General features: G+C 45.8%; 1 protein-coding gene across 1 annotated transcript in view; it reads right to left on the reverse strand.

The window, feature by feature from the left end:
* ADGRF5 (adhesion G protein-coupled receptor F5) overlaps positions 1-16,153 on the reverse strand; it is a 129,167-nt gene that overhangs the window by 45,729 nt on the left and 67,285 nt on the right. The window contains 2 exon segments of the mRNA XM_013978015.2: positions 1,058-1,228; positions 14,961-15,015. Coding sequence (XP_013833469.2) covers positions 1,058-1,228; positions 14,961-15,015 — 226 coding nt within the window.

Consider the following 16,153-nt stretch of genomic DNA (forward strand, 5'->3'; position numbering starts at 1 on the left):
ATCATTAACCCTCTGATGAGGCCAGGGATCAAACCCAAGTCCTCATGGATACTAGTTTGGTTCATGACCACTGAGTCACAACAGGAACTCCCTGTGATAGACTATTTAAAACAGGAGAATTTGCAAAATGAGAATTTTATTCTTTGCCTCTATTTCAGAGTAATAAACAACTCCTAGTGCTTTTCCAGCTTGCAAAGCCGTCACCTTGCTAGGACAGGGGGCAGTCCCATCTCGAAGCTTCTGTGGGATACAGATGATAGTTCAGAGACATAAGAGAGCTAACATGACCTTGAAAGGTAGTCTGTGACCAGAAATCCTAACCCTCCCATCTGGGAAGGTCAGCTTAATGCCTTGCTTCTGATCCAGACATGTGACTGGATTCTTGATCTATTTCTTGATCTCCACTGCCAAAAAGAAGGGAACTTGCTACTTGTTAGTATCAGAACTAGTCCTTGCTATACCCACTGACTGTCCAGGTTAAGAAGACCCTGTGGTTTGTCATTAGCCTATCTTGGGACCACTTTGTGATTGCAAAACACACAAAACACCAAGCAAATAACTGGTCACCATTAAAAATAAGGACACTGGGAGTTCCTACTGTGGCTCAGTGGTAACAAACCCAACTAGTATCCATGAAGGTGTAGGTTTGATCCCTGGCCTTGCTCAGTAGGTTAGGGATCTGGCATTGGCCTGTGATGTGGCATAGGTCAAAGATGTGGCTTGGATCCTGCATAGCTATGGCTGTGGTGTAGGCTGGCAGCTGAAGCTCGGATTAGACCCCTAGCCTGGGACCTTCCATAGGCCACCTGTGCAGCCCTTAAAAAAAAGTAATTAATAAATAAATAAATAAATAAATAAATAAAAATAAGGACACTGGTTGCAGAGTTTACCAATAGGGACTTGGCCCTGGAAGGCTATGAAATCAGCAAATTTCATATCAGGCCAGTTGGACCACTTGTTCACAAAGTATCCTTCGCTCTGATAGCAGAGCTCAGACGGTCTTTCTCCTGTTAGACCCGACCCTCTTCCTATTTAAAGCAACGGGTCATTTACTCACCTGTTGTCACCTCAATATTCAAAATCCTGGTGGCTGGGTCAGTGTCATTTCCTTGAACTGGAAAACGGAGGCTGTTCAGGTAAGCTCTGATAGGCTCCAGGAAGGAGGCATTTTCAAAACTGACCTCAATATCGACCGTGAACTCTGGAGCTGGAGGAGGATGCATGGCAACTGGAATGAAAGCACACGCAGGCGGTAAGAACTTGCGGGCGGGGGCGGGGGGGGGCGGTGCGGCAGAGAGAGACAATGATGGACATTTTATCACTTAGAACCAATGACAGGAACACACAGATGCCGGACACATCAACCTTTAAGAATTTCTAATGAACAGGAGTTCCCTGGTGGCCTAGCCGTTAAGGATCTGGTGTTGTCACTGCTGCTGCTGGAGTCACTGCTGTAGAGCAGGTTCAATCCCCAGCCTGGGAATTTCTGCATGCCGAGAGCGTGGCCAAAAAAAAGATTTTTTAAATTAGTTTTTTAAAAATCATGTGTTTGTATATATATTTTTTTCCACTGTACAGCATGGTGACCTAGTTACACATACATGTATACATTCTTTTTTCTCACATTGCGTGTTCCATCATAAGTGACTAGATGGCGTTCCCAGTGCCACACAGCAGGATCCCATTGCTGATCCATTCCGAAGGCAACATTCTGCATCTATTTACCCCAAGCCCCCAGTCCCACCCACTCCCTCTCCTTCCCCTTGGTAATGAACTTCTTTAGAGAAAAAGAAGAGTTGGTTTACAGACTACTGCTAAGCCCCCTCTCCATGGAGCTTCCTGTCTACAACTTTACTGTTTAGAGGAGAAAGGCAGCAGATCAGTCTGGTCTCAGCACTGGGGTCTTCAGCCATCTGAGAGCTTCACAGGCCAAGCTCAGGACTTGTCCGTCTTCTTCATTCCCACACCCCTCCTTGGTGTCCAAGGCCAAGGACAGCTGTGTGGAGAATGGAGTATAATGGGACAAGAATAGAAGCAGGATGAGGCTTGGCAACCGTCTAGACAATCAAAGCCACGGTCCTGGCCCACCAGAATGAGTCAGTATGTGTCTGACACCATTCAAAGGGCACCCATGTATTTTGAGAATGGAACAAGGAGGCAGGGCTTGCAGACTGCTGGGAAAAAGTTAACTAATGAATTCTCTTTGCTCTCAGCCTAGGCACACAGTGCGGGCTCTTTGTTCTTACTCTGTATGCCCCCTGTCCCCAGACTGGTTAACTGGCTGGCATTCTAGACGCGTCTGCTTCCCCCTCCAGGCAAGCCCGACAGTGGACTCCTTGGAACATTCCCAGTTTCCGATATTGCATCATGCCTGGGTCACTGGCTGTAAGCTTCTCAAGGGCAGGAACTGCCGCTTTTACTTCTCAAGGCCTTACTCCATCTGGCACAGAGCTCACCACGTAATTAACACGTGCTCAATCAGTTCTTGTGGAATCTGTGATTTCTGGGTTGAGTCACTGATTCTGCCTTCATCACTGCCAGAATCTTTGGCTCATTCTTGGCTGAAACGTATAACCAGAGCAGAAGCTGTGGGCTTGGTTAATGGGAACAGGAGAATTTTTTATGCAGCTACGTTGAGAAGACAAGTTGTCAGTCAACAGCTGATGACATTTGACTGTCACTTAGTCAAATAAGGGAATGATTAGTGATTATCTGCAGAACTCTTTAAAATAGAAAACCTGCAAATGTATTTTTATGTATATATTTACATATGTATTTAATGTTATAACATTAAAATTCTGTATCTGTTTTCGAAAAGGGCAAAGGATTTTCCCCATAATATTGCCAGATTGTTTTAAATATCCCAAAGATTATTTACTCAAAACACTAAAATGGAGTAAGTTTACAACGTGAAACTCCAACTGATTAATGTTTTTTGCAGAAAACAGTAATACTTGTCCTCTTAGAACTGTAAACTACGTCTTGTTTTTCTTTTCTTTTTATAGCCACACCTGCAGCATATGGAGGGTCCCAGGCTAGGGGTCGAATCGGAGCTGCAGCTGCAGGCCTACACCACAGCCACAGCAACACCAGACACGGGCAGCATATGCAACCTACACTGTAGCTGGCAGCAACTCTGGATCCTTAACCCACTGGGCGAGACCAGGGAGCAAACCCGATTCCTAACAGAGACAACGTCAGCTCCTTAAGCTGCTGGGCTGCAATGGGAACTCTTAAACTATGTTTGTCTAGACCTTTAGTTTTATTCACCGAACTTCTAGAGAATTATTTTGGTATCTTTCAACTTGCTCTAACAATTCAAACTATTTTTTAAAATGTCTGGGAGTTCCCATTTTGGTGCAGTGGAAACAAATCTGACTAGTAACCATGAGGTTATGGGTTCGATCCCTGGGCTTGTTCAGTGGGTTAAGGATCCGGCCTTGTCATGAGCTGTGGTGTAGGTTGAAGATGTGGCTCAGATCCCGCATTGCTGTGGCTGTGGTGTAGGCTGGCAGCTGTAGCTCTGATTCAACCCATAGCCTGGGAACCTCCATATGCTGCAGTTGCGAATGAGGCCCCCCCCCCCAAAAAAAAAAGTCTGCGCACGTGTTGTTAAAATTAGGAATGCATCTTCACGTAAATTTCCTCCTTATAAAAATGTCTTTACAGGTAGATTGCAGTGACTTTTAAAAGCCAATGTGGCATCTCAGTCTGTCATGATACTATGCGTGGCTTTGAATTTCCTGTTTAATTTCTGATTTGCAAATGGTTCTATGATGAAAAGGAGCTTCCTGGAATCTGCTAATCTTCATCAGAATGATCCCAACCCCAGACACAGTATGTTGCCCTCTGGGAACGTCTGCAAGGAGGGCAGCTGCAAGATTATCTACCAGGTCTGCCTTTGAGCACCTTCTTCCTGAAAAGTAACGCAGCAATGTTTATCCCCTCCAGAGCGTTCAGAAGCTCCAAGATCCTCTTTCCTGTGGTCAGTCTGCTCTCCTCCCATGAATGTAAACAGGATTTCCTGGACGGTAGCTGCTTTTCAGATGAGTACATTCAGAACCACCCACTTTATCACCTGCATTGTCGCCTCCCCGAGTCTGATCCCAGCATGATTTCCCTGCCTGTCTTTTTTTGTTGTTGTTGTCTTTTTTTGCCTTTTCTAGGGCCGCTCCCGCAGCATATGGAGGTTCCTAGGCTAGGGGTCGAATAGGAGCTGTAGTCGCCAGCCTAACCACAGCCACAGCAACGCGGGATCCAAGCCGCATCTGTGACCCACACCACAGCTGCGACCTGCACCACAGCTGATGGCAATGCTGGACCCTTAACCCACTGAGTGATGCCAGAGATCGAACCTGCATCCTCATGGATACTAGCAAAGTTCATTAACACTGAGCGGCGATGGGAACTCCTTAACTTTGTTTTTTGTGCTTTTTTGTCTTCAGACCCCTTTTCTGCCCTGACATGGTCTGTCTGGATTTTCCTACAGAGGCAGTCACACAGTCTTCAAGTACATTTGTTTCCTTTCATTCTCCTCTCTTTCCTGGAGGGAGCCGATATCTCCTCTTCATTCACTGTCACCCAGTGGATCAAAGGTAATTGTAATAAAAGCAACAATACTAACAGCAGCTGCCATTTGCTCATTACCTGGCCATTTCTGGGGCCCTGAGGACAGTGTGTATACCCCCATTTTGCAGATGAGAAAACTGAGGCCTTAAAGCATTAAAGCTTCATGAAGAGCAAATGTTAGAGGTGGGATTGGAAATCACATTTTTCTGACTCCAAGGTCTATTTTCTTTTCATCATACTCTGCCACAGCTCAAATGGAAGGTGACAATGAACTTGGCCACTTTGTAAAGTACAATGAAAAAAAAAATGCATGCATTGGTAAATGTGTCTTTAGAATTGATGTGCAATTTGCAAAGTAAAACTTGAAATCAAATTTAAAGGCAAAATTATTAATCATAAATGGAAAATGGTGTTCCTTTCATGGCTCAGTGGAAACATATCTGACTAGCATCCATGAGGACGCAGGTTCAATTCCTCGCCTCGCTCAGTGGGTCAAGGATCCGGCATTGCCGTGAGTTGTGGTATAGGTTGCAGATGCGGCTCGGATCCTGCGTTGCTGTAGCTGTGGCGTAGGCTGGCAGCTACAGCTCCAACTAGACCCCTAGCCTGGGAACCTCCACATACCGCGGGTGCGGCTCTAAAAAAGCAAAAACAAAAAAAAGATCTTAGAAATCCACATGGTAATCATTGCTATTGACATGCACAAATTTTAACATTAAGCCTCGCTAGGTTTTTATTTGTTTTTCCTTGGTTTGTTGATTTGGAAGTAACTTCTCTTATATTTTACTGCCTACTTTTTGGCTCTGTGCTGGGTGCTGGGGACACAGGTGACAAAAAAGAGGCAAAGCTCTACTTTCATGGATCTGTCACCTTCAGGCAGGAGGCACACAAGGAGTTCAAACCTCAGCGTCAGGTGGTTCTAAAGGGTGTAGGGGAAAATAAAGCCGGATGAAGAGACAGAGTGGCAGGCAGAATGCGGGGGGGAGTGTTCTTTTTTGCAGACTCATTAGAAAGTTGTAAAAGTCGAGCACAAATGTGGATGAAGGGGTGGGTGAAGCATGCAGAGATCTGGGGAAAATCACTCCAGGGAAGAAAAAACAAGGGCGAAAACTTCGAGGCAGCAACGTCTGTGGCTGGTGTGCAGAGGAGCAGAAGAGGAGCCTCCTGATTTGGGGGAGTGTGGGTCATTCCTCCCCAACTAGAGGATCGTGGTCCTGCAGGCAAGCAGAACACAAACTCGCCGCTGGGCCCGAAGTCCCCGTAATGCCCCAGGAGTGTTGAGTTTAAGGGAAGAAGCCCAGATGCTTGGGATCAGCCCATAGGGTGGGATCAGAGGCCCACTCTGCTCACAGGCAGGCCCAGGGTTGGGGGGGCCTGTCTGTCTCACCTCCTTCAAACCTGAGGACCCCAGAGCTTGGGAAAAGGATGCTGGTTGTCCTGCCCCAGGTTACAAGAGACCCAGGAGGCAAGGGATGGTTCCTCCACCTTGGTGTGAATGTGTATTTTAGAGGCCCTTCGATGCTCCCTGGCTGCCTCTGGACCATCTGATTCCAGACAGTTTAATGTGTTTTCTTTGTCTCGGGCTCCTTCACCCTGGCGTTGTTTGTCTGAACTTTTCTGACTCACTGATGACCCAGTGGAAGGTAACCATCCGGGTGTCATCAGTGTCCCCGAGGCAGGCCCTATTGGCAGGTCTGGGAGGCACACACCAACCAGGATTTCCCCTCTCCTTTCCCATTAAAACACTGCCGGCCACACGGTACTTATCTTAGAGACATTTCTGGAAAGTTGGCCACAAACTTTGACAAGCTGTGCTTGGTCTTAATCACAGCTATTTAAGCAAACAATACTGTTTTTGCCTGACCACTCTAATGGGCATCACAGCTTCTCAAAAGTCACAGCCTAAGTTGATGCAGAAATGAATCTCCCTCAAAAGGATACATGCACCCCTATGTTCATTGCAGCACTATTCACAATAGCCAAGACATGGGAACAACTTCAATGTCCATTGACAGAGGATTGGATTAGGAAGGTGTGGTACCTATACACGATGGGGAAAAAAGAGCAAAATAATACCACTTGCAGCAACATGGATGCAACTAGAAATTCTCACACTAAGTGAAGCAAGTCAGAAAGAGAAAGACAAATACCATATGATATCACATATCTGGAATCTAATATATGGCCCAAATGAACCTATCTATAGAGCAGAAACAAACACATGGACATAGAGAACAGACGTGTGGTTGCCAAGGAGGAGGGAGAGGGAATGGGATGGACGGAGAGTTTGGGGTTAGTAGGTAGGAACTGTTACATTTAGAATGGACAAGCATTAACGTCCTACTGTATAGCACAGGGAACTATATCCAGTCACTTGTGATAGAACATGATAGAAGATGATATGAGAAAAAAGAATGTATATATATATGTTTATACATATATATATGTGTGTATATATATGTAAATAAAACCAGGTCACTTTGCTATATAGCAGTAATTGACAGAACATTGTAAGTCAACTATAATAAAACAATTTAAAAAATAAAAATAGGTAGCAGATCATATTTGGCCCATGGGCCATGGTTAGTTGATCCCTGGTGTAGAATGTTATTTTGAATGTTTGCGGAATAAATGAATGAATACCCAGTGCAAAAAAAAAAAAAAAAAAAAAAAAAGAAAGAGGGAAAGAAATCTCCCACTTGCCAGAGAGTAAAGTCTGCTGACTTCCCCCAGGAGGAATGAGGGTGGTGTGGTTTTCTCTTGACCAAAGGGGACAATGTCTCTTTATGGCTTAAGATTTGACTCTCCTGTGTCTCCCCCCAGCCGCAAACCCCGGTAGCAGTTAAAAGATACCTATTCCCATTGTTTCTTTTCTTTCTTTCTTTCTTTCTTTTTTTTTTTTTTTTTTTTTTTTTTTTTGTCTTTTTAGGGCTGCACCAGCGACATATGGAGGTTCTCAGGCTAGGGGTTGAATTGGAGCTGTAGCTGCCGGCCTATGTCACAGCCACAGCAATGCAGGATCTGAGCTGCTTCTGTGACCAATACGTGCCAGTGCAAGATCCTTAACCCACTGAGTGAGGCCAGGTATCAAACCTGAGTCCTCATGGATACTAGTCGGGTTTGCTAACCACTGAGCCACGACAGAATTCTGCTTGAGTCTTGACCTCTTCTCAAGATAGCAATGTGGCAGCATCACATGGATCTACTGTACTATTATCAGGGAGATCCCATTCTTCCTTTAGGTTCTAGAAAGGTGGTTCACATGGACGAAAATGGCCAGAACCCCAGGCTGTGGCTTTTATAGGGCAGGTGTGGATGGAGGAGAGGGCAGGCCATACCACGGCATAAAACATGGCTGTGAAGTCTGGAGAAAAGAGTCAATTCTACTAGCTCATCATATGCTCACATCATCAAAGTCAGCCCCATGGAAAGTTCTTTTCCTGAGAGTTCCTATTGTGGCTCAACAGTAATGAAACTGACTAGTATCCATGAGGATGTGGGTTCGATTCCTGGCCTGGCTCAGTGGGTTAAGGATCTGGTGTTGCTGTGAGCTGTGGTGTAGGTCACAGATGTGGCTCGGGTCTTGCCTTGTTGTGGCTGTGGTGTAGGCTGGCGGTTGCAGCTCCAGTTTGACCCCTAGCCTGGGAGCTTCCATATACCATGTTCTGCCCTAAAAAAAAAAAAAAAAAAAAAAAAAAAAAAAAATTAAAGTTCTTTTCCTCATAAGATAAAGACAGTAATGCTAGCGCCCAGACACTACAAAGCTGCTCCGAGAATCAGAGAATAGCTGCCTAACCTTCCTCTAAGTGTGGTTATAGAGGATGAAGTTTCCTCCTACCATAGGTACACCAGAAAAAGCCCCAGACCATTCATTAATCTCCTCCAATACCCTCTTCCTGGAGCTCCCACCTCCTCCCTTCTTCTGTCCCACATCTGTTCTTTATGCCTCAACCTCAGTCAATTCTTTCCTGGTCACTCTGTGAGCCTATGCATGCTCACCGACCTAAGGACTCACAGAATCAAGACATTGACAAGTCTTTTGGTATTTTAGGGTATTTACGGTATTTAGAGTGGTTACAGCTATGGTAGTCACTCATCAGATGCAACAGCATCCTCCACAAATGCTGCTAGATGCCTTTCCTGATTGGCTTAAATGCCTTGCATAACACAAAACTCACCTTCCTATAAGACAGTCCAATCCATCTTTGGTCATTTCTGTTAGAAACTTACATTTAGCCCAGACCTACGTCTCTAACTCCTACCACTTTCTTGGCTGGAGTTTGCCTTTTGCAGACTCAGAGTATGAGCTGATTCTGCTTTCATTTTTGTTTTGTCTTGTTTCTGGCTGAGCCTGCAGCACATGGAAGTTCCCAGGCTAGGGGTCAAAGCATGCTCCACAGTAGTGACCAGACCACAGCAGTGATATCATTGATTCTTAACCTGCTGAGCCACCAGGCAGCACCAGACCCTGCTTTCAATATTATAAACTTGAATTGAACTTATGGTGTGTGTATAACCTATCCTCACAACCAGATTAAAAGTTGATAGCAGGCAGTCAGCATGTTTTATGTTCTTTGTGCCCAGCGGTTACTTAATAAAGATGTACTAAATAAATGTTGGAAACACATCTTTACTTATTAAAAAAAAGAATCGGAGTTCCTGTCATGGCTCAGTGTTTAACGAATCCGACTAGGAACCATGAGGTTTCGGGTTTGATCCCTGGCCTCGCTCAGTGGGTTGGGGATCTGGCATTGCCGTGAGCTGTGGTGTAGGTCGCAGATGCAGCTTGGATCCCGAGTTGCTGTGCTCTGGCCTTGGCCGGCGGCTAGAGCTAGGATTTGATCCCTAGCTTGGGAACCTACATATGCTGCGGTTGTGGCCCTAGAAAAGGCAAAAAGACGAAAAAAAAAAATATATGGCATAGAATCTCATAAGCAAGAGCCAGAAATGCATACGGAAAACTGACTTTTTTTTTTTTTTGTCTTTTTAGGGCTGAACCCATGGCATATGGAGTTCCCAGGCTAGGGGTTTAATTGGAGCTACAGCTGCCGGCCTACACCACAGCCACAGCAATGTCAGATCTAAGCTGCATATGTGACCTACACCACAGCTCATGGCAATGCCAGATCCTTAACCCACTGTGTGAGGCCAGGGATCGAACCTGTGTCCTCATGGATACTAGTCAGATTCGTTTCCGCTGTGCCATGACGGGATCTCCTGAAAACTGACTCTTAACCATGAGCTTGGATGTGGACCAGAGAGAGCTGGGGTGGAAATCTCTCACCTGGGAGGCCTCTGAACCCATTTGAGGCATGCTTTGCTCATTTATAATTTAGGGGCACAATGTTCTCTGCAGGATTGTTCTTAAGGAGTGAGATACTGTATGAAGACTCCTGGCAAATTGCCTGGCCATTCTGAAACAGTAGGTAGAAATGATAATACTGATTAGAATAAGTTCAAAGATTATCATCTATGCAGCTGTCTCCTAATAGGTCAATAAAACCTAATTCTGGAGTTCCTGCTGCGGTGCAGTGGGTTAATGATCTAGTTTGTCTCTGTGGCTGTGCCAGTTTGATCCCCTGCCTGGTGCAATGAGTTAAAAGTTCTGCCGCTGTGGCGGCATAGTTCACAGACCTGGCTCAGATTCAGTCCCTGACCCAGGAACTTCCATAAACTAGGGAGGTGGTTGAAAAAGGAAAAACAAACCAAACGAACAAAGAACAAAAAAACCAACCAAACAAAAAATCCCTAATTCCATTCCAATCAGGTCTCCCTTTTGAGGTGGTTAAGCAAGCAAGCAACACCTAGCAGAAAGTATCCAGGCTTCTCTTCTTGCTCTGTCACTACCACTGTCTGCTCAAAGCATGAGATGCCACAAATTATCCTAAGAGAGATTAAGCCAGGAAAATCCCCAATTTGTTCCTCAGTCTGGAGAATGCACAGCATTTCCTGAACCCAGATCCAAAAGGGTCAGCACACTCCGCCTGCAGGTCTGCAGAAAGGTCAGGAATTCTCAGCTGGCAGCCAGCAACTCAATCTAGTAGGAATCTCGCTCTCACTAAATGGGTCTGAAGATTTAAGCAACGCCAGCACGGGGCTGGCACACCCTGGGTCTCCCTTTCTCCAAATGTTTCCTCCTCTCAGCCATTCTTTTGAAGCCAAAGAAAAACCAATGGACACTCTTCAGCCCAGGACCCAAGATACATTCCTAGTTAAACTCAGAAACCTGGCGTGGAGAGTCACAATTGCACAGAGAACACTTGTGGGTTAACTCCAACCAATAACGAACTTCGGCTTTTGGTCCCCCATGAAGATTGCCTTTAAAACTAAATTTGGTTCCCACTGTGGCACAGTGGGTTAAGAATCCAACTGCAGGAGTTCCCGTCGTGACACAATGGAAACAAATCCGACTAGGAGCCGTGAGGTTGTGGGTTCAATCCCTGGTCTCACTCAGTGGGTTAAGGATCCAGCGTTGCCGCAAGCTCTGGTGTAGGTTGAGGACGCAGCTCAGATCCCACATTGCTGTGCCTGTGGCATAGATCAGTAGCAACAGCTCCAATTAGGCCCTAGCCTGGGAACTCCATATGCTGTGTGTGCGGCCCTCAAAAGACAAAAGACCAAAAAAAAAAAAAAAAAAAAATCCAAATTCAGGGGCTTAGGTCACTATGGAGATGCAGGTTCCATCCCTGGCCCAGCACAGTGGGTTAAAGAATCTGGGGTTGCCATAGCTGTCGTGGCTATGGCTCAGATTCAATCCCTGGTGTGCCATGGGTGTGGCCGTTAAAAAAAAAATATCCGAATTCTGTGGATATATACAAAATACTATTTTGGCATAACATTGTAAATCTTTATACTGTAATGAAAAAAAAAAAAGCTGCAATGGAGGTTACAGATGAAGCTTAATCCTGTGTTGCCTTAACTGTGGCGTAGGCCTGAAGCTGCAGCTCCGACTGGACCTCTGGTCCAGGAGCTTCCATGGGCTATGGACTGGGCCATAAAAATGAAATAAAATAAAATAAAATAAAATAAAATGCTAACTCCTATGTTATGGCATCCGTCTTCATGTCTTCAGTAACTACATGAAAACTTCTCTATATCAGGGATCCTTTAGGCTCTTTCAAATGCAATATTTTTATAAAGAAATCAATTGGCCTAGTTATTAAAACAAATAAAAACCAAACTCCTAGACAACTCTATTAATGTTTTAAAAAGCAATATGTACATGATATCATTTAATCCTCTCGACAACCCTGTATAGTATTCCGTATATATTTTTATGTACGTATATATATAAGTTGTGCTTGTGTAAAATATTTTTATGATACATAGTATATGATAGAGGAAGAAATCTATAGCTCTGAAATAAATATGAGTACTGATCCTACGTCTTTAAAAAAGTGTTACAGCCATATCCACGGCACATGGATGTTCCCAGGCCAGGGATTGAATCTGAGCCATAGGTACAATCTGTGCCACAGTTGCAGCAATGCTGGATCCTTTAACTCATTGTCCTGGGCCAGGATTGAACCCATGCCTCTGAAGCAACTGGAACTGCTGCAGTTGAATTCTTAACCCACTGTGACACAGCAGGAACTCTGATCCTACTTTTAAAAATGATTCTATCCCAAATCCTAAAGATATAAACATTTGGTCAGGCCTCAAAAGGAAATTCCTTTTGAGAATTCTCTTTCTCTTGGAAATTTTGTTTGTCTCTCTGGGTTGTTAAAACCTCAGAACACAGACATGTCTGTGTGGCCTCTGCAGAATGTAACCCTCCTATTACTTGCTTTCCTAGTTTTCCTGGAGAGGGATGCTCTTAATTGCAACTTTGATTCTGAGTACCTGCAGCCCAATGCCCCAGCCATTTCAAGACCATTCCTTTCTTCCTTTTTCTATTATTTATTTTACTTATTTATTTTTTAGGGCCAGTGGCATGTGGAAGTTCCCAGGCTAGGGGCTGAATTGGAGCTGCAACTGCCGACCTATACCACAGTTCATGGCCATGCTGGATCCTTAACCCACTGATCGAGGCCGGGGATCGAACCCACGTCCTCACGGATACTAGTCAGGCTCATTACCCTTGAGCCACAATGGGAACTCCTCCATGATCATTTCTTACTTTGGTGATTTTGTAAAAGTATCAAGGCCAATCTCTCTTCTGCGGATGATGGGCTGAGCCACTAACACTTCCAAAATGACTCTAGAGGCCCAAGAGCACAGAGGACCATGTATAAAAAAATAGAAAACACGTTTTCATGATGATTATTATCGTCATGATTTTTTTAAACGGAAGCATGTCTAGAAAAATTTTCGCATGTCAAATCCTTAGATGTAGAGGTGATTTCCTTTCCAAGGGCTAACCTCCCATATTGTCATCATGGATGACAAATGACAGGACCTGGAGATGCAGGAAGATGTGACTTTTACAGCTGTAGAGTCATCAGGTGCCCCTGAAGAAGTTGGCAATCTGAAGCCTAGAAGAAGCTGGCAGAAGCTGGGAGCTGGAAGTTTGATTTGAGGAAGAAAAGCCTTTCAAAACACTGAATGGGGACACAGCCGACCCTGTTCCTGTCATGGGGACAGGGGGTTCAATGGATTGTCAGGGACTGGGTAGAGGGGAAGATGCTCATTTTTAAAGCACAGGCAGTGAAGTCTATGCCATAGACCACTTCAGGGAAGGGAGTGGGGAGGGTCCCCTAGCGTATAACACAGGCTAAAATAGAAAAAAAAGAAAAAGAAAGAACGGAAGGGGAAATGACCAATGGAATGAGCTTCCGGGGAGCATTTCCAGAGCTTAATACAATGTGGTTGAATTTTCATTTCAAGCATCAGGCAACACTGGGAACGGGTTCCTGCCTCGGGAAGAGTTCTACCAGAAACCTTTATCCTGCCTTGGGGGCAAGCCTGCTCCCTCTGACAGCCTACTGTCTCTTTTTGACCCCCAAGACTGAACAGATCAAGTCACAACACGCCTGGAAAATGATTCCGCCACAATGCTACAGGTTAAGAAGTTTCTAGGGGTTCCTACTGCGGCTCAGCAGAAAAGAACCTGACTAGTATCCATGAAGATACGGGTTAGATCCCTGGCCTCGCTCAGTGGGTTAAGGATCCAGCCTTGCTGTGAGCTGTGGTGTAGGTTACAGACGTGGCTCGGATCTGGCATTACTGTGGCTGGGGGGGCAGCTGCAGCTCCAATTCAACTCCTAGCCTGGGAACCTCTATATGCCCCAGGGGCAGCCCTAAAAAGACAGAAGGAAAAAAAAAAAGTTTCTAGATGGTTGGTCCAGCCCCTCAGGCAGCAGACCCTTAGGAAAAGTGAGTTCGCCTCTGATCTCACACAGAGGCAGCGATGACAGAGACCGGCATTCTCTTTATTTGTTCCCTCATCACTGGAGACTCAGGCTACAGTCCAGGCTGCCAAGAGGAAGAGGGTCAAGGGAGCTCATGTCTCTTGGGAGCGGCAAACAGGAAGTCAAAGGATTATTTGCGCTGGGACGGATGTTGGGCTGGGAGGATGTATGGCGGGTAATGGGAACCTGGGAGAGCAGTCCCTCCCCGTCTGGGGAATTGATGGAGGGCCCTCCAGGGCAGGAGCCTGTGTGAGATGAACCCCCAGACAAGCAAAGGGGGATGGATGGTGGGCAGGGCATCCTCTAAGCGAAAAGCCATAGAAGGACATATGAGGGCAAGCACTTAGGGTCCCATGAGATTTGAGTGGATAATCTGATTTCATCTCCGAGGCAACTGGGAGCCCCTGAAGGATTTTATGCAGGGAAATGACAGAATCAAACAGATGCTTTTGCAACATTGCTGTGATGGACGGAGGAGGACCTGGTCCTGGGAAAACGCAGCCTACAGATGTACTCAGCAGCCCAGGGTCCCCCACATGGGAGCGGAGGCTGAGGATGACTTTGCGCTGTGTTCACAGCTCTCGCCTGCCCCCAGCCCTCCAAAGGGCAGAGCTCTGTATTTTCCAGATCGTGGCTTTGGAATTTAGTGGGAAAGCAGGAGTGGGAGGCAGAGGAAGACTTGAGTCTAGAGGTTAAGTTGATCTATAAGATAAAGTGCTGAGTGAGAGTTTTTTTTTGTTTGTTTGTTTTTAAGGCAAAAGGCAAGTCTGCGGGGTTGAGAGCAGAGAAGTGAGGGAAGGGCCCCAGGAAAATTTCAGGATCCGATGATCATAATGGGAGGGACACGGGAATTGAAGGTGTTGATAAGATCCGCTGAATGTCCTTTCATAGAGAATGGAATTCTGTTACAGTTACTTCTGGAAATTGAACCCTGATGCACTCTGAGACTGAATTATGTGGATCCCGCTGTTTCCAAACGTTACAACAGAGAACCTCTGAGGGGACTTACTCGAAAAGATGGCCCAGCAAAGGGTTACGTACCGGCTCGTTTTTGCCTCGCTGGGTCTTCCCCTGCTAGTTCCTGCTCACGGAGAAGCTGAAAGAACATTTGAGACAATTGTCAGTGCGTGTCAGAGACATCTTTTCACAATGGCTTTCTGCTCTCATTGTCCCAGAATGTTCGAGCGAAGCAGAGGGCTGCGGATTTGGGGTCAGCGCCTTGTGCCCTGGGGATGGGGACTGCCCACAATCGAAGCCCGTCAGGAAGATGAAATAGGTTGGCCTCTGGTGTGACTTGGGCCCGGATTTTTTTATAGACCAGTTTCTAGTTTCAGGAGCGGAAGATATCAGCCTATCTGCGTTTCTCAGAGTTCCTGCAGCATGAGGCCTGTCGAAAAAATATGAAGAATGGTGTTCTCCACTGTGCTAGAACTTGAACCCTGAGTCATTCCAGTGACCTTTTAGTTGAGTCTCACGACCTCTCCTCCGCCCTAGGCCTGTCCCCACCCCAATATTCCTGCGGCATTAGGGCTGTTTAGATGGTGCTCGCTTAAAGTTATTTTCTCCTCCTCTGGCCCTTTTTCTCCTGGATGGTTTTACAGATGCCTCCTGAAGCAGGGGCTGTGAGAGTCAGCTGTGAAGCCAGCCTGCCTGGGTACAGAGCTGTGCCCCTTACTAGCTATGTGACCTTGAGGATGTTACTTATCCTCTCTGAGCCTCGCTTTTCTTTCTGTAAAATGGAACAGTAGTGCTGACCTCGTGGAAGTACTATGAGAATTAAACGAATTGCAACATGGAACACGGTACACTCTTAATAAATGCGCGATCGTATAGACCGATAGTTAAGGGTAAAGACACCGCAGACATTGAATCCAGAGCTTAGCTCTGCCCTAAAATGGCTGTGTGACCTTGGGCAAGTGACTTAACCGCTCTGTGTCGCGGGACCCACCTATCATATAGGGATAAATGTAGCTTACCTCATGGAGTTGTTGAGAGGATCAAATGGTTAATAAATGTAAAACACTGGAAGGGGGTTAATGACATGGTAAGGGCTAGTCTGGGTCAGGCATCACACTGTTCTGAGAGCATCATGACCATGGACTCCCCTGTCTGCATCCTGCCACTTACCTTATCTCCATAAGCTCAGCTCTGGTCATTATGTGGCTTCTTTGTTTAAGAGGTGACGTTAATTGGCTCTGCTGCTGAGTTCACTGCCAGCTCTGTAGTTTATAACC

This window comes from Sus scrofa, chromosome 7, assembly GCF_000003025.6.
Source record: "Sus scrofa isolate TJ Tabasco breed Duroc chromosome 7, Sscrofa11.1, whole genome shotgun sequence".
Taxonomy (NCBI): Eukaryota; Metazoa; Chordata; class Mammalia; order Artiodactyla; family Suidae; genus Sus; species Sus scrofa.